General features: G+C 44.4%; 1 protein-coding gene across 18 annotated transcripts in view; it reads left to right on the top strand.

The window, feature by feature from the left end:
- kiaa1109 (KIAA1109 ortholog) overlaps window positions 1-18,768 on the top strand; it is a 136,039-nt gene that overhangs the window by 73,735 nt on the left and 43,536 nt on the right. For 12 of the 18 annotated variants that reach the window (XM_014191706.2, XM_014191736.2, XM_014191721.2 and 9 more), the window contains exons 42-58: window positions 4,112-4,316; window positions 4,566-4,733; window positions 4,889-5,079; window positions 5,157-5,332; window positions 5,446-6,022; window positions 7,567-7,765; window positions 7,865-8,140; window positions 9,500-9,593; window positions 10,032-10,082; window positions 10,592-10,798; window positions 11,071-11,306; window positions 15,605-15,849; window positions 16,172-16,277; window positions 16,372-16,469; window positions 16,579-16,767; window positions 16,902-17,070; window positions 17,182-17,393. In XM_014191706.2, coding sequence (XP_014047181.2) covers window positions 4,112-4,316; window positions 4,566-4,733; window positions 4,889-5,079; window positions 5,157-5,332; window positions 5,446-6,022; window positions 7,567-7,765; window positions 7,865-8,140; window positions 9,500-9,593; window positions 10,032-10,082; window positions 10,592-10,798; window positions 11,071-11,306; window positions 15,605-15,849; window positions 16,172-16,277; window positions 16,372-16,469; window positions 16,579-16,767; window positions 16,902-17,070; window positions 17,182-17,393 — 3,399 coding nt within the window. The remainder of the gene's footprint in view (window positions 1-4,111; window positions 4,317-4,565; window positions 4,734-4,888; window positions 5,080-5,156; window positions 5,333-5,445; window positions 6,023-7,566; window positions 7,766-7,864; window positions 8,141-9,499; window positions 9,594-10,031; window positions 10,083-10,591; window positions 10,799-11,070; window positions 11,307-15,604; window positions 15,850-16,171; window positions 16,278-16,371; window positions 16,470-16,578; window positions 16,768-16,901; window positions 17,071-17,181; window positions 17,394-18,768) is intronic. The other 6 variants (XM_014191821.2, XM_014191814.2, XM_014191817.2 and 3 more) reach the window with 2 other exon arrangements.

Genomic DNA, 18,768 nt, shown 5'->3' with positions numbered 1-18,768 from the left:
GAGTTGGCGGATGCTTTAGTCCAGGTCTGGGAGGAGATCCCTCAGGAGACCATCCGCCACCTCATCAGGAGCATGCCCAGGCGTTGTAGGGAGGTCATACAGGCACGTGGAGGCCACACACACTACTGAGCCTCATTTTGACTTGTTTTAAGGACATTACATCAAAGTTGGATCAGCCTGTAGTGTGGTTTTCCACTTTAATTTTGAGTGTGACTCCAAATCCAGACCTCCATGGGTTGATAAATTGGATTTCCATTGATTATTTTTGTGTGATTTTGTTGTCAGCACATTCAACTATGTAAAGAAAAAAATATTTAATAAGATTATTTCATTCATTCAGATCTAGGATGTGTTATTTTAGTGTTCCCTTTATTTTTTTTAGCAGTGTATATGGATTCCACATGACTGGGCAGGGGCGCAGCCATGGGTGGGCCTGGAAGGGAATAGGCCCACCCACTGGGGAGCCAGGCCCAGCCAATCATAATGTTTTTCCTCCACAAAAGTGCTTTATTACAGACAGAAATATTCCTCAGTTTCATCAGCTGTCCGGGTGGCTGCTCTCAGACAATCCCGCAGGTGAAGAAACCGTATGTGGAGGTCCTAGGCTGGCGTGCTTACACGTGGTCTGCGGTTGTGAGGCCAGTTGAACGCAAAGGAGAAATGCTCACTGACAGGGATGTAAACAAATTTGTGCACAAAATTAGAGAGAAATAGGCTTTTTGTGCGTATGGAACATTTCTGGCATCTTTTATTTCAGTTCATGAAACATGGGACCAACACTTTACATGTTGCATTTATATTTGTGACTCACCACCTGGATTCGGTCTTATGTAGCAAAATTTGAAATTGTGTTTTTTACATTGGATAAAAGTAGAGACTCAGAGCTACAAAATTGTATATCATACACTGCATTTGAGGAACAATGGGAAAGTAATTCTGCTTTGAAAGTTGATAAACTTGTAAACTCACTTTTGAGAAAATCGGCTTGGAATGTTTTGGTATCTAGTGAAGAGCTCTTCTTTGTCTACACCCATTCAGCATCATTCACACCCTCTTAACTTTAGCCCCACCTGTCTCGTTTCGCTCTTGGAGCGCACACTTGACGCTCTGGCCGATGATTTGTTTACCTCTGGATAACATGAAAACAGCATAACCAACTCTGCTGGCAACAATTTAATTTCGCTGGCCATATTCAACGGGTGTTGTACATACACCACGTTATGTTAGCTAGCTAGCTAACAGTACACTTTAGCTTGAAATGAAACCACTTTCTGTCAAAATTAGAAAGGTGTAATATCTGAGAATGTAGCTAGCTAACGCTAGACTATCTTACCTGTATACATCATCTTGCATGATGGACGCGTCTCCCTGTCAGGAATGCCATACCACGGTTGCCCTTAGTTTGAAGATGTAATCCGGAGACGGGTGTTTTCTCCGTCTCTTTAGCTATCATTATCTAATTCCACGGATTTCAAAACTTGATCCTCCAGAAAGTGGAGAGCAACACTTAAGCAGCTCCACTACACAATACATGTAAAAAAGAAAAAAGCTGCTTTCGACAGGATTACCAACACAAACTGACGAGCTCAAATAGACAGAAGCCTTCTGTATGGCAGACCAATCCGAACTCCTCTCGCGGCATGTCCAGCCCACTCATTATCTCAGCCAATCATGGCTAGTGGGAAGGTTGGTGGTGTTGGAATCGGCTAAACCTTGAACATTGAGATATTAAATAAATGATAGAGAAGAAGCCTAGAATAAAAGGAGTGAAAGAGACTGGGTTTTATGTCAGAAGTTAATGGTTCTCTGCAGAAAGACCAATACAGTGGGGCAAAAAAGTATTTAGTCAGCCACCAATTGTGCAAGTTCTCCCACTTAAAAAGATGAGAGAGGCCTGTAATTTTCATCATGGGTACACATCAACTATGACAGACAAAATTAGAAAACAATTTCCAGAAAATCACATTGTAGGATTTTTTATGAATTTATTTGCAAATTATGGTGGAAAATAAGTATTTGGTCAATAACAAAAGTTTATCTCAAATACTTTGTTATATACCCTTTGTTGGCAATGACACAGGTCAAACGTTTTCTGTAAGTCTTCACAAGGTTTTCACACACTGTTGCTGGTATTTTGGCCCATTCCTCCATGCAGATCTCCTCTAGAGCAGTGATGTTTTGGGGCTGTCGCTGGGCAACACGGACTTTCAACTCCCTCCAAAGATTTTCTATGGGGTTGAGATCTGGAGACTGGCTAGGCCACTCCAGGACCTTGAAATGCTTCTTACGAAGCCACTCCTTCGTTTCTCGGGCGGTGTGTTTGGGAACATTGTCATGCTGAAAGACCCAGCCACATTTCATCTTCAATGTCCTTGCTGATGGAAGGAGGTTTTCACTCAAAATCTCACGATACATGGCCCCATTCATTCTTTCCTTTACACGGATCAGTCGTCCTGGTCCCTTTGCAGAAAAACAGCCCCAAAGCATGATGTTTCCACCCCCATGCCTCACAGTAGGTATGGTGTTCTTTGGATGCAACTCAGCATTCTTTGTCCTCCAAACACGACGAGTTGAGTTTTTACCAAAAAGTTATATTTTGGTTTCATCTGACCATATGACATTCTCCCAGTCCTCTTCTTGATCATCCAAATGCTCTCTAGCAAACTTCAGACGGGCCTGGACATGTACTGGCTTAAGCAGGGGGACACGTCTGGCACTGCAGGATTTGAGTCCCTGGCGGCGTAGTGTGTTACTGATGGTAGGCTTTGTTACTTTGGTCCCAGCTCTCTGCAGGTCATTCACTAGGTCCCCCCGTGTGGTTCTGGGATTTTTGCTCACCGTTCTTGTGATCATTTTGACCCCACGGGGTGAGATCTTGCGTGGAGCCCCAGATCGAGGGAGATTATCAGTGGTCTTGTATGTCTTCCATTTCCTAATAATTGCTCCCACAGTTGATTTCTTCAAACCAAGCTGCTTACCTATTGGAGATTCAGTCTTCCCAGCCTGGTGCAGGTCTAAATTTTGTTTCTGGTGTCCTTTGACAGCTCTTTGGTCTTGGCCATAGTGGAGTTTGGAGTGTGACTGTTTGAGGTTGTGGACAGGTGTCTTTTATACTGATAACAAGTTCAAACAGGTGCCATTAATACAGGTAACGAGTGGAGGACAGAGGAGCCTCTTAAAGAAGAAGTTACAGGTCTGTGAGGGCCAGAAATCTTGCTTGTTTGTAGGTGACCAAATACTTATTTTCCACCATAATTTGCAAATAAATTCATAAAAAATCCTACAATGTGATTTTCTGGATTTGTTTTCTCATTTTGTCTGTCATAGTTGACGTGTACCTTTGATGAAAATTACAGCCTCTCTCATCTTTTTAAGTGGGAGAACTTGCACAATTGGTGGCTGACTAAATACTTTTTTGCCCCACTGTAGCTTTGGAATGTGTTGGGTGGAAGGGAGGAGAGCAACGTGTTGAGATAGGGGAGACAGATGGATATCTGGATTAGGTGAAAGAGGGGTTGAGGTCAGGAGGTGAGGTCAGATCCCCTGAAGGGAGTAATAAGGGTTTAGTATCCTGTTACTCTTTTCCTGTAGAACCATAAGATGAAAGGATTGGAGAGAAGGAGTGTCTTAAGTGGGATATATATATCTGTGATGTGAGAAATGTTGAGTTGTCTGAATTACAGCTGTACAGAACCTTTGGAAAGAATTCAACTTGGTTAAAGCTTCTCTAGTGTCCGTGAGTTATTTACTCTGAAAAATAAGAACCTAACAGTGGGAAGGTTGCTATTTCTGTGGCTTAACCAACAAGGCTTGTAATTTTAACAATTTTATTCATATTTACAGATGGCATACAAGTTTGTTATTAAGGCACATGAAAGTTCACATGTTCGAGAAGGTATTTCTGCCAAAAAACGCATTTTGATAAACAAAAATATTTTTACGTTCAAACGGCTCTCCTGTGAAGTCGTGACTTGCGACATACCCCTAGTTTTCTGAATTGGGTCACATTTTTGTTCAGTATATATGGGTGGACAGGGGCGACAGGGAAGTACCACTTTCCAATAGGAATGCATTTGTTTTCACACTAATGATATGGGTGTGTCTTCCTCAGGGCTCCCACCCATACCAGTCCCTGAGCTACACCAGCGGGGACACGGCGGCTGACTCTCCTGCCCATGTGAGTCGCGTGGGCATGCCTGCCAAGGACAGTCCCCGTAAGGAGAGTCTGTTGAGCTACCTGACAGGCAGCTTCCCCAGCCTGCACAACCTGCTTGAGGGCACACCCCAGAGGAACGAGCCTGCCACCAAGAGCACAGGTAGGCTGACATTGTCCTTAGAACGTTACCATGGGATAGACCAGGGTTTCCCACACCTGGTTCAGACTTGGGTTGCCTTCCAATTCCATACCCTCGTCCCCAAAGTGTGAACATTGTCGAAAAGCATGGCTTATATGGAATTTCCACCATATTTGTATACTAGTTCTATTGCTTTTCGAGCCACAATGAATGAGAATTGGTAAAGCATTGGACTGCAACATTACATTACATGTTTGCACGCCCCTTTAGGTAACAGTGTGGGCCCAGATGTATTGACGGAGCACCCCCTGCTGTCAGAGCCCTCTTCTGTCAGCTTCTACAACTGGATGTCCAACGCTGTGGGCAACCGGGGCGGAGGGAACGCTGTACCCCAGGAGTCCCCCATCAACCGCTCCCAGCACAACAGCCTGCAGACAGGTAGAGGGAATGTTTTGGTAATTTTCTGTGAATGTTGGGGGGGAATGTTGGTCAGCGAGCCGCTGTGCAGCTCGCTAACCAACCCCGAAAGCTCACGGTAGCAGAATGTCAAAAAAGAAGGTCACCCTAAGTGTCTGTTTCCTGTTGCTCCTCAGGCGTCACCTGTAACCTCCCTACCATCCCATCAGCATCAGACTTCAACACGGTGCTGTCCAGCGACCAGAACACTCTTGATGGAACACAGTCTCAGCACTCTCAGCACAGCACCAGCCAGGATGACATAATGATGGCCGACATCGAGGAGGGCAATCAGTGTCCCGCCGCTGTGCAGCTCGCTGATGCACAGGTAACCTGTTGAGATTGCAGGTGTTTGTGTGTATGATAATTCTAATGATTCCCTCTCCCTTTCCTCAATTCACACAGGTTGTGTTCAAGCCTCTGTTGAGTCACACAGGGATCCAGGCGCAGGATACCACTCCTCTCAGCTACAAGATGTATTTTGGAGAGCACCTCTCCTTCTCCGGCACCTTGGAGTGTCTCAGAGCAGACATTGTGGACTCAGACACTTCCAAGGAGCGGAAGAACAAACGCTCCAAAAGGTAAATAAACCTTGTATCTAAATAAAAATACTGTAAGCCTGGTTATTATTTGTCCCAGTATCTACCACTCATAAGTAATCTCGCTCTCTACCCCTCTCCATCTCTCCCTGCAGACAGGGCATGCCTAACCTCCCTCCGCTGGAGTTCAAACCAGCCCTGCTGATCGAGACCTTTAGTCTAAACTCTGTGTTGATGGAGAAGTCTACCAGCACTGGCCCCCCCAACTCCACGGCAGTTCCTTTCGCCTTCCACGACCTCAACCGGCGCCACTACAACAGCTTCCACTGCGACTTCACCATCGCCTGCCAGGCCATCAGCCAGCGCGTGGACATGGCCCTGGTGCGCCTCATCCACCAGTTCAGTACCATGGTGGACGACATCAAGGCCACGCAGACAGACATCAAGCTGAGTCGCTACACCGCTGGCTCTGCCTCCCCCACGCCCACCTTCAAGGCAAGGCCCTACCGACACTTCCGCTCCTCTGACTTCAGCCGCAGCTCGCGGGGAAGCATCAACGGAGCCGGGCGGAGTGGGGCTGGCAGTGGCGGGAACACGGCTCAGAGGAGCAAGCGAGGTGGAGGAGGGGGTCAACCACCCAACGGCCCCCCTTCAGGACTGGACAGGAGGGAGCCCCGGGGACGCAACACGCTGGGTCGCTCGGAGCGTCGGACCTCCAAGGTACATCAACCAGTATGTGTCTTCATTTTGGAATGATACTGTATGTTGTATGTACACTGAACAAAAATATAAATGCAACAAAATACAATTTCAAAGATATTACTGAGTTACAGTTCATATAAGGAAATCAGTCAATTGAAATAAATGAATTAGGCTCTAATCTATTGATTTCACATAACTGGGAATACAGATATGCATCTGTTGGTCACAGACACCTTAAAAAAAAAAGGTATGGGTGCAGATCAGGAAACCAGTCAGTATCTAGTGTGACCACCATTTGCCTTATGCATTGCATAGAGTTGATCAGGCTGTTGACTGAGGCCGGTGGAATGTTCAATGGCTGTACGAAGTTGCTGGATATTGCCGGGAACTGTAATACACTGTTGTACACATCGATCCAGAGCATCCCAAACGTACTTAATGGGGGACATGTCTGGTGAGTGTGCAGGCCTTAGAAGAACTGGCACATTTTCAGCTTCAATATTTGTATTCATTTTGTATTACATTTTTTGGTGTGTCCTTGCGACATGGGGCTGTGCATTATCATGCTGAAACAAGATGATGGCGGATGAATGGCACGACAATGGGCCTCAGGATCTCATCACGGTATCTCTGCATTCAAATTGCCATCGATAAAATAAAATAGTGTTCATTATCCGTAGCTTATGCCTGCCAAGACCATAACCCCATCGCCACCATGGGGCACTCTGTTCACAACGTTGACATCAGCAAACCGCTCGCCCAAACAACGCCATACACGCTGTCTGCCATCTACCCAGTACAGTTGAAACCCGGATTCATCCATGAAGAGCACACTTCTCCAGCGTGCCAGTGGTCATCGAAGGTGGAATTTGCCCGCTGAAGTTGGTTACGACGCCGAACTGCAGTCAGGTGAAGTCCCTGGTGAGGACGACAAGCAAATTCTTTGGTTGTGCAAAACCACAGTTTCATCAGCTGTCCGGGTGGCTGGTGTCAGACGATCCTACAGGTGAAGAAGCTGGATGTGGTGGTCCTGGGCTGGTGTGCTTACACATGGTCTGCGGTTGTGAGGCCGGGTTGGATGTACTGCCAAATTCTCTCAAATTACGTTGGAGGCGGCTTATAGTAGAGAAATTAACATTCAATTCTCTGGCAACAGCTCTGTTGGACATTCCAGTAGTCAGCATACCAATTGCATACTTGAGCTGTCTGTGGCATTGTATTGTCTGACAAAACTGCACATGTTATAGTGGCCTTTTATTGTCCCCAGCACAAGCTGCACCTGTGTAATGATCATACTGTTTAATCGGCTTCTTGATATGCCACACTTGTCAGGTGGATGTATTATCTTGGCAATGGAGAAATGATCACTAACTGGGATGTCAACAAATTTGTGCACAAAGTTTGAGAGAAAAGCTTTTTGTGCGTATGGAATATTTCTGGGATCTTTTATGAAACATGGGACCAACACTTTACATGTTGCGTTTATATTTTTGTTCAGTATATATTTCTCAGTGATCTATCAGATGATGTATGCTCTGTTTCTATTGGTAAATGTAATGAATCAATTGATGAAGGTGTCGCGGAAGGGCTCTCGGGACGTGGCTGACCACACAGCCATCCAAATGGATGACTCCGACTCCATCACAGTGTCAGAGCAGAGCGAGCCCTCTGCAGAGTGCTGGCAGAACATGTACAAGCTGCTCAACTTCTACTCCCTCATCTCTGACCCCACGGGTATCCTGGAGAAGAGCTCCCCTGAGAACTGCCTCTCGGGTAAGGCTCTCTCTCCCCCTCACCCATCTCTAGCCCCTACCCCCTAGGCACTTAGAAATATAAATCATTAATAGGCTTTTTTGTGTGTGATCTATGCAGACGGTGGCCGCAGTCCCTCGGAGCCCCTGTGCAGGGTGATATTTGAGAACGAGCAGGAGGACCCCACCACCCCCACTAACAAGCCTCCATCTGGGCTAGGTGCTGGGGGCAGACGGCGCAGCCTGGTGAGTTCTGAGCCACAGCACGTCACCCTAATCGTGTTTGGCATCGGCATGGTTAACCGCACCCACCTGGAGGCCGACATCGGGGGACTGACCATGGAGGCAGAGCTGAAGAAGATCCACGGCAGCTTCACACTTAAGGAAAAGATGAAGGGTGAGGCTCTTAGTAGTGATGTGTGGGTTGACTCATAACCTGCAGTCCCTGCGGTTATATCTGCGGGGCGGGCGTGTTTAGGATTATTACATATTGTGTGGATGAAGGGCAGGTGGGTGGTGGGCAGGTTGAGTGAAGAGCAAACAATAGCCTACCTGAAAACATCCATAAATGTCTCATTCTTTTGCAATTTATATAGGCTACATTGAGGTTTTTCTTTCATTATTTTAGGCTGTCTGACATTAGAACATAAGTCTAAGCTTCATTTCCTAACTGTATGTGTGCCAAATAGCCTACATGCCAATTGCCAAATGGGTTTTGGAATGGGCAGAAATCGGTTAATGTCGATACACAGAGGGAAAAAAGGACAATGTCAGAGTTGAATTCAATAAGAGAAAAGCTGCGAAATAAAGAGAAGGGAGGGCCAGAAAAGTAATGTTTAGGAAAGATTTGTTAAAGTTGTAAAAGAGGATGATAGTATTGCCGGCTATGTTATGTGTGATTGTGAGAAGCTATACAAATTACACAGTCACAAGATGGGGACTTCAAATAGGCCTATGGCACGTCAAGGAAACTGTAGCCTGCTGTTCAGATCGGTTAAATGGAAACTGAAATCTGGACAGTAACTGTAAGGCTATAACCTCTGACATAGCCTTAATGTTAACTCCTGCAGAATTAAGCATTTCTTGCAGTAAAATTATATACCAACTGTAGGCTAAATTTGGACTCGGAAACAGGACTGGAGAAATATGTTATCTTTCTTTTCAGCATCGTGAGAGAATGCGAAGTTAGATGGGTTTTTTTTTATTGCATTTTCTCCCCGGTCCCTGAATGTCTTTGCGCTGCGAAAGAAGCAGGGATGCCAGAGAACTTTACCGATGTCAACTAAATTGAAGCGTTCATTCTACCGATTTATGGCATTGTTCTGGTGAGCAAGGGTTTAGGTCAAGGGGTTAGTCTTCTAGGTCAACATATAATGACAGAAGATAAGCTGCTTGTATCTAATTGTAGACAAGTTGACTAACAAATAGCCTAACAAAATGTCTGAAATTATAAACAGAAACATATCTAAATCAAGCAAATAAAATCATGCACCCCTATCAAAAATGGTTATGTTGTCTCTGACTGTAGTCTACAGCGCATTTACTATATTAGCAAGTTATAGTCGGGTGCGAGCCTCAGATTTTCAGTCGGGCGGTTGCAGATCGGTTATTAACAATTGCGGGCAGGTGCGGGTGAACAAACCGGTGACCCGCGCACCATTAGCTCTTGGTTTACGTCACTAGTTCAATACACTGCCTTATTGTATTACATTTTGCAGTACCATATCTAGATGATAACTCCAAAATCTGTTTTCAGACATACTGCACCAGAAGATGACAGAAACTTGTGCATCAGCCCACATAGGAGGCGTAAACATTGTGCTCCTGGAGGGTATAACACCAGACATTCAGTAAGTACTGCTCAAATTTAGGCAGATGGCTGCTTCATTTGCATTTTTGTATTGAGGTTTGAAGTTTGATAGTGTGCATTAGGTCTCTGTGAATTGTAAGACCTACAATAACCTTTCTAGTTCATTTACCTGTCATTTTGATAACTTGTAAAATTAATTATATGGAACGTTTTAATTTCCTACCCCACTGTGCCATTGATTGCATGTCAACATACTGTGTGAGTTATTCCTACAGTTACTTCACAGTAATCAAATCCTAGAAATATTCAAATGACTGCAAATATTCTGCTGGCATCACTGGAAATACTTTTGGCAGGCGAAGGAAGGTGGATAGATATTCTAATCTAGTCTATTGTCAGTATCTCTGCGTGAATACTCAATTTCTCATTTGCTCTCTTTTTTTACTTTCCCTGCTTTCTCTTCCATCGTTTTACATAGACTGGAGGATTTCCCTACGTCTCCTACCAGCACAGCCAAACAAGAGTTTCTGTATGTGTTTATAACTACTGCACCTTGGCACATCATAGCAATGCCACAGTAGTACCTAGTTAAAACACAACTTTCATTTTGTCTGGAGTCTGTGGTAACCCAGTGTTTCTTCAGTGTACAGCTCTAGCTTTGTTATTGTCCTTCATCGTGTTAGATTGGTAATCCCCCACTGTCCTTTTCTCCTGTTTCTGTGTTCCTTCCTTCATGTGTATGGCGGGTAGAGTATCTTTATAGATCAGCCATATCGCAGCGATTCATCCTGTAATCGTGATCTAATTTATTGTTGATTTTTTTGGCAACGTAATGGAAGAGCCTATTAAACCATGTAATTCTTATGCCCCCATAACATGGGTGTCGTTATGTGCTTCTTAGTGTGTACTATGCCTGCTGTCTAACAAAAATGACCCAAACACTTTCTGTGCAATGTTGTTCTATAGATGTTGTCCTGTCTTAACCTGTTGTCAAACAGTCATATTAGAATCGCTGACACTCTCCTCTGCCCATTCCAGAACGGTTGTGAAATGCAACGTAGCTAAGTCCCAGGCCCTGTACAGCGCTCAGCGGGGCCTGAAGACCAACAACGCAGCTGTGTTCATGGTGGGTGCCATCATGATCAACATCCCCCAGCACCCAGCCACGCTGCACAGCATGATGGTCCGTAGCTCCCATCAGCTCTCAAAGCAGATCTCCGACCTCATCCGCCAGCCGTCCAACGTGTGAGTCTAGGAGGAAATTGTTGTATTATTCATAAGATATTGTATTATTTAAACTTTGAGTCCCATTTAAATCTATAGGTATCTCCTAGGTGAGCCCCTCCCAAGAACTGGGGCTGGGTAGGCAGAACTGCTTGCTCAGTGTGGTCCTCACCTATGTGTCTAGTATGACAGGAAAGCATTTCAGTGAGAGAACCATTTTCTTTCCTCTGAATTTCCTTCATGGACTAAGCAAAACTTCTTCATCCTGAACTATGTTATTTTTTTTCCTTTAGGTCACCCCCCAACAGGGAAGACACCCCCACCCCTCAGCCCTCTGACAAGGCGTCCAGCATCAACCAGACCCCCGTGGAGGCCAATGAGTTCCCCCAGCTGCCAGAGGGTCTGGAGAAGAAGCCCATCGTCCTCAAGTTCAGCGCTATGATGGACGGCATCACCATAGGAGCAGCCCTTTTGCCCTCCCTCAAGGCAGAGTACAAGATGGGCCGCATGAAGAGTCACGGCATGACAGGTACAGTGCCTTCAGAAAGTATTCATACCCCTTGATTTATTCCAGATTTTGTTGTTACAGCCTGAATTAAAAATGTATTAAATAGATTTGAAAAAGTTAAAAGATGTCTTTAGAAATGTTTTGCATTATTATTGAAAATTAAATTAAGAAATATCTAATTTACAGTACCAGTCAAAAGTTTGGACACACCTACTCAAGGGTTTTTCTTTATTTTTTACTATTTTCTACATTGTAGAATAATAGTGAAGACATCAAAACTATGAAATAACACATATGGAATCATGTAGTAACCAAAAAAGTATATGTATACAAAAATATATTTTGGATTCTTCAAAGTAGCCCCCCTTTGCCTTGATGACAGCTTTGCACACTCTTGGCATTCTCTCAACCAGCTTCACCTGGAATGCTTTTCCAACAGTCTTGAGGGAGTTCCCACATATGCTGAGCACTTGTTGGCTGCTTTTCCTTCACTCTGCGGTCCAACTCATCCCAAACCATCTCAATTGGTTTGAGGTCAGGTGATTGTGGAGGCCAGGGCATCTGATGCAGCACTCCATAAACTCTCCTTCTTGGTCAAATAGCCCTTACACAGCCTGGAGGTGTGTTTTGGGTCATTCTCCTGTTGAAAAATAAAGTATAGTCCCACTAAGCGCAAACCAGATGGGATGGCGTATCGCTGCAGAATACTGTGCTAGCCATGCTGGTTAAGTGTTATTTGTATTCTAAATAAATCACAGATCGTGACACCAGCAAAGCACCCCCACACCATCACACCTCTATGCTTCACGGTGGGAACCACACATACGGAGATCATCCGTTCACCTACTCTGTGTCTCACAAAGGCATGGCGGTTAGAACCAAAAATCTCAAATTTGGACTCATTAGCACAAAGGACAGATTTACATCGGTATAATGTCAATTGCTCGTGTTTCTTGGCCCAAGCAAGTCTCTTCTTCTTATTGGTGTACTTTTGTAGTAGTTTATTTTCAGCAATTCGGCCATGAAGGCCTGATTCACGCAGTCTCCTCTGAACAGTTGATGTTGAGATGTCTGTTTTTTTATTTTATTTGTATTATTATTTGTACTTTTGTTGAATTTTTGATCTTTATTTAACTAGGCAAGTCAGTTAAAAACCAATTCTTATTTACAATGACGTCCTACACCGGCCAAACCCAGATGATGCTGGGCCAATTGTGCGCCGCCCTATGGGACTCCCAATCACAGCCAGTTGTAATACAGCCTGGATTCGAACCAGAGTGTCTGTAGTGACGCCTCTAGCACTGAGATGCACTCGGGAGCCCACTGTTACTTGAACTCTGTGAAGAATTTATTTGGGCTGCAATCTGAGGTGCAGTTAATTGCTGATTTCTGAGGCTGGTAACTCTATTGAACTTATCCTCTGCTGCAGGGGTAACTCTGGGTCTTCCTTTCCTGTGGCGGTCCTCATGAGAGCCAGTTTAATCATAGCGCTTCATGGTTTTTGTGACTGCACTTGAAGAAACTTTCAAGGTTCTTGAAATGTTCTGTATTGACTGACCTTCATGTCTTAAAGTAATGATGGACTGTCATTTCTCTTTGCTTATTTGAGCTGTTCTTGCCATAATATGGACTTGGTCTTTTACCAAAAAGGGCTATCTTTTGTATACCACACCTACCTTGTCACAACACAACTAATTGGCTCAAACGCATTAGGAAGGAAAGAAATTCCAAATATTAACTTTTAACAAGGCACACCTGTTAATTGAAATGCATTCCAGGTGAAGCTGGTTGAGAGAATTCCAAGAGTGTCCAAAGCTGTCATCAAGGCAAATGGTGGCTAATTTGAAGAATTTCAAATATAAAATATATTTTGATTTGTTTAACATTTTTTTTGGTTACTACATGATTCCATATGTGTTATTTCATAGTTTTGATCTTTACTATTATTCTACAATGTAGAAAATAGTAAAAATAAAGAAAAACCCTGGAATGAGTAGGTGTGTCCAAACTTTTGACTGGTACTGTAAGTATTCACACCCCTTTGCTATGACACTCCAAATGTAGCCCATGTGCATCCAATTTCCTTTGATCATCCTTGAGATGTCACTACAATTTGATTGGAGTCCACCTGTGGCTAATTCAATTGTTGTGACATTTAGAAAGAAGCACACCTGTCTGTATAAGGGCCCACAGTTGCCAGTGCGTGTCAGAGCAGAAACTATACACTGAAGTCCAAGGAACTGTCCTTGGATCTCCAAGATATAATTGTTATGAGGCATGTACACTACATGTACATGCCTCGTCGAACATCTCATTCCAAAATCATGGGCATTAATATGGAGTTGGTCCCTCCTTTGCTGCTATAACAGCCTTCACTCTTCTGGGAAGGCTTTCAACTAGATGTTGGAACATTGCTGCGGGGACTTGTTTCCATTCGGCCACGAGCATTAGTGACATTGGGTACTGATGTTGGGCGATTAGGCCTGGCTCGCAGTCGGTGTTCCAATTCATCCCAAATGTGTTTGATGGAGTTGAGATCAGGGCTATGTGCAGGCTAGTCAAGATTTTCTACACCGATCTTGACAAACCATTTCTGTATGGACCTCGCTTTGTGCACAGGGCCATTGTCAGGCTGAAACAGGAAAGGGTCTTCCCCAAAATCGTCTAGAATGTCTTTGTATGCTGTAACGTTATGATTTCCCTTCACTGGAACTAAGGGACCGAGCCCGAATCATGAAAAATAGCCCCATTATTCCTCCTCCACCAAACTTTACACTTGGCACTATGCATTGGGGAAGGTAGTGTTCTCATGGCATCCGCCAAACCCAGATTCGTCCGTCGGACTGCCAGATGTTGAAGCATGATTCATCACTCCAGAGAACGAGTTTTCACTTTTCCAGAATCCAATAGCGGCGAGCTTTACACCATTACGCATGGTGATCTTAGGCTTCTATGCGGCTGCTCGGCCATGAAAACCCATGTCATGAAGCTCCAAACGAACAGTTATTGTGCAGACGTTGCTTCCAGAGGCAGTTTGGAACTTGGTAGTGAGTGTTGCAAATGAGGACAGACTATTTTTACGCTCTACGTGCTTCAGCACTCAGCGGTCCTGTTCTGTGAGCTTGTGTGGCCTACCATTTCGTGGCTGAGCTGTTGTTGCTCCTAGACGTTTCCACTTCCACACAATAACAGCACTTACAGTTGACCGGGGCAGCTCTAGGAAGGCAGAAATTTGACGAACTGACTTGTTGGAAAGGTGGCATCCTATGACGGTGCTATGTTGAAATTCAGTCACTGAGCTCTTCAGTACGGGCCATTCTACTACCAATGTTTGTCTTTGGAGATTCCATGGCTGTGTGCTCAATTTTATACACCTGTCAGCCACAAGTGTGACTGAAATAGCCAAATCCACTAATCTGAAGTGGAGTCCACATACTTTTGGCCATGTAGTGTATTGGGGGAATGGTATAAAACCATTTCTAGAGTGTTGAAGGTTTCCAAGAGCACAGTGGTCTCTATCATTGGGAAATGGAAAAAGACTCTGCCAAAGGCTGGCCATCCGACCAAACTGAGCAACCGGGCAAGAGGGACCTTGGTCAGGGAGGTGACCGAGAACCTAATGACCACTCTGACAGAACTACAAAGTTCCTTGGCTGAGATGGGAGAACATGCCAGAAGGGCAACAGTCTCTACAGCACTTCACCAATCTCGAGAGTTTATTGTAGAGTTTCCAGACGGCAGCCTCCTTTAGAAAAAGGAACATCACAGCATGCCTTGAGTTTGCAAAAAGGCACTTAAATCCCATTGAAAATCTGTGGAAAGACTTGAAGATTGCTGTTCACTGCCGCTCCCCATCTAACTTAACAGAGTTTGAGAATCTGAAAGGAAGAATGGGAGAAAATCCCCAAATCCAGATGTGCAAAGCTGATACAGACACACCCAAGACGACTCAAAGCTGTAAACTCTGCCATAGGTTCTTCTACAAAGTATTTATTCAGGGGTATGAATACTTATGTAAATTAGATATTTCTCTATTTTCAATGAATGTGTAAAAATGTATAAAAACATGGGGTATTGTGGGTAGATGGTTGAGAGAATCTATTTAATCCATTTTGAAATTGGGCTGTAACACAACAAAATGTGGAATAAGTCAAGGGCTATGAATACTTTTTGAAGGCACAGTAGTTAGCACCCAGGTTTAACCTCCGACTGGGGTAATGGGATATTGTACTTGTATTATGAGGATCTTATTATTTGTGATCTGACAATGCATCTTAATTTAATTCTGAGTGGATTGATAAACTCATTGTTCTCTGCAGGAGCCCAGACAAGGTTCACGTTCGAGCTGCCCAACCACAAGCTGTGTTTCCAGTCCAAGGTGTCCCCGGTGGACACCATGTCCGCCATGCCACCCTCGGCCAACCTCAACCTCCCGCCAGTCACCATGTCTGGAGAATACATAATGGAGGACCACGAGGGCCACTCGGATTTTACTGACGACTTCCCAATCCCCATGAAGCAGGGCAACTACCTCCAGGGGAATTACCTGCGCTGTGTGGCTGAGGTGAGGCTGCCATATTCAAGTAGAGTAGCTCCGGTATTGCAGACTATACCTTTTGTTAATATAAAATATGTCAACACAGTTTTGTTCTATTTTGATTTTTTCATTTGTTTGGATATTATTTGAGCTAGATATAAATTGGCGTCGCGCGTAATGCTCATGCGGGGTGAAATGTGTATATATTTGTGGATGTGAGTACTCAGTCTGTTCGATCTGACGAAGATACTTGTGAATCGAAACATTGTCAATAAAGTTGTAATTGGCAGCATATTCAGTCTGTGGGCCTTTCTGTTATTTTCATTGATTTCAATCCCCCTTCACGTAGATTGGTTCTTTTGAGCACAACCTCACCACGGACCTCCTGAACCACCTGGTGTTCCTGCAGAAGGTTTTCATGAAGGAAGTCAATGAGGTCATCCAGAAAGTATCAGGTCTGTCCCGCTGTATAACACAAGGACATTGAAAGTTGTTGTTGTGTTTCAGTATTTTGCTTAGACACTTTGGGTTAAATGTTTGTCTATGCAGGAGGAGAGCAGCCCATCCCTCTGTGGAATGAGCACGACATCTCAACAGACGCTGACAAGCCCAAGATTTTGCTCTACTCACTCAGTCTGATGTTTAAGGTACCCGTATTTAAAACAAGAAATGTGCTGCAGTTTACATTCTTGTTACTTATTGCTTGAGTATGGGAATGAAACTGATGACTTTTCCCTGAATTCTTGTGGTTTGCAGGGGATCCAGATGACAGCCACCACTCCATCCATGAGAGCAGTGCGCTTCGAGACAGGGCTGATAGAGCTGGAGCTCTCCAACAGGATCCAATGTAAAGCCCAGCCCGGCGGCAGCAGCAGTTACCTAAAACTGTTTGGGAAGTGCCAAGTGGACCTGAACCTCGCCCTGGGCCAAATAGTCAAGCATCAGGTAGGCTACAGTGAATTAATATAGGTTGTGTTTGTTTCAATTAGCTGCTGCAATCAGATTCTTCCTTTTGAGGATCAATAAAATACTGTGTCTGCCCCTGTTTTGTGAGATTTAACTATTTATTTATTCCACAGGTGTACGAGGAGGCGGGTTCAGACTTCCACCAGGTGGCCTACTTCCGCACTCGTATTGGCTTACGGAACGCCCTTCAGGAGGAGATCAGTGGCTCCTCAGACAAAGAGGCAGTACTCATCACTCTCAACCGGCCAATCGTCTTTGCTCAGCCTGTGGCCTTTGACAGAGGTCAGGCCTTAATTAGTTTTCAGATTCTCGGAATCTAATTCTCTAAATTGCATAACCTCCCCAACAAAATCGTTATAGAAAACTTCATCACTGTTTCCCTTCTCGTTGCAGCTGTACTCTTCTGGCTGAACTACAAGGCGGCCTACGACAACTGGAACGAGCAGCGTCTGGCATTGAACAAAGACATCCACATGGCCACCAAGGAGGTGGTGGACAAGCTGCCGGGCATCCAGCAGACCTCAGCCCAGGCCTTCAGCACCCTGTTCTTACAGCTCACCGTCAACGACCTTGGAATCTGTTTGCCCATCACTAACAACTCACTGGTAGGAGGAGAATGATGATCTTAAAAATGTGGTCCTTTATTTTGCACCCTAATGTTTTCGGGAGAAAGCCTTTGCAATGTGGCATGTTAAAATGGTATATCATTTTTTAGTACTGTATATTAATGCATGTTGCAAGTTGGGGCTTGTAGAGAAAGAGGGCACACGTCTTGGACACACAATGTTACTAAGAATAGTTACATATTACAAATAATAGTTATTACATTACTGTGTATTTTACTACACCAACCCTGACGGTGCTACATTTAGTCTTTGACCCATAGACCCATTTTTTGTTTGTGTTTTTCTGTTTCAGACCTTGTCCTGAAACTGTTTGTGTGTTACATTGATATGAGCTAAATTGTAAGAAATATGCTTGTCTGAAAGTGGCACACAGTGTGAGTAATCATCAAATCATGGGTCATCTCATTCACAAAAGAGCTGATCCAATGTTTTCTCAAATGGGTTATTCTTTTTTACAACAATTTTTGGTCACAATGTTCATTTGAATCAGAACCAATTATAAAAACACAAAATATAGAAGAATGAATATATACTAGTAGTAATTTGGTCAATTTTAATAACTTCAGTGACTTTATTAAAATGTAGCTGGTTATATACACTCAGTGGACAGTTTATTACGTACATCTATCTAGTACTGGGTCGGACTCCACTTTGCCTCCAGAACAGCCTAAATTCTTTGGGTCATGGAAAGATTGCTCAATTGGTATCAAGGGACCTAACCTGTGCCAGTAAAACGTTCCCCACACCATTACACCACCGCCACCAGCCTGTACCGTTGACACCAGACAGGATGGGGCCATGGACTCATGCTGTTTTACGTCAAATTCTCTGCCATCAACATGATGCTACAGGAACCGGGATTCGTCGGACCAGGCAATGTTTTTCCACTCCTCAGTTGTCCAGTGTTGGTGATCGCCTGCCCACTGGAGCCGCTTCTTCTTGTTTTTAGCTGATAGGAGTGGAATGCTGTGTGGTCGATTGCTTCGATAGCCGTTTTCCTTAGACTTGTCATCACAAGCGCCCATAGGACTGCCGCTGACTGGATGTTTTTTGTTTGTCTCACCATTCTCTGCTAACCATAGACACGGTCGTGCGTGAAAAGCCCAGGAGGCCGGCCGTTTCTGAGATAAGGAACTGGCGCACCTGGCACCGACGATCATACCACGCTCAAAGTCGCTTAGGTCACACGTTTTACCCATTCTAACGTTCATTCAAACAGTAACTGAATGCCTCGATGCCTGTCTGCCTGCTCAGCAAGCCACGGCCACGTGACTCACTGTATATAGGAGTAAACCATTTTTGTGAAAGGGGTGGTGTACCTAATAAAGTGTAGCTAGCTGCATTAGTATGTAGC

This window comes from Salmo salar, chromosome ssa01 (assembly GCF_905237065.1).
Source record: "Salmo salar chromosome ssa01, Ssal_v3.1, whole genome shotgun sequence".
NCBI classification, from domain to species: domain Eukaryota; kingdom Metazoa; phylum Chordata; class Actinopteri; order Salmoniformes; family Salmonidae; genus Salmo; species Salmo salar.
Note: the sequence above shows the minus strand (reverse complement) of the source record. Positions and strands in the feature narration are given on the sequence as shown.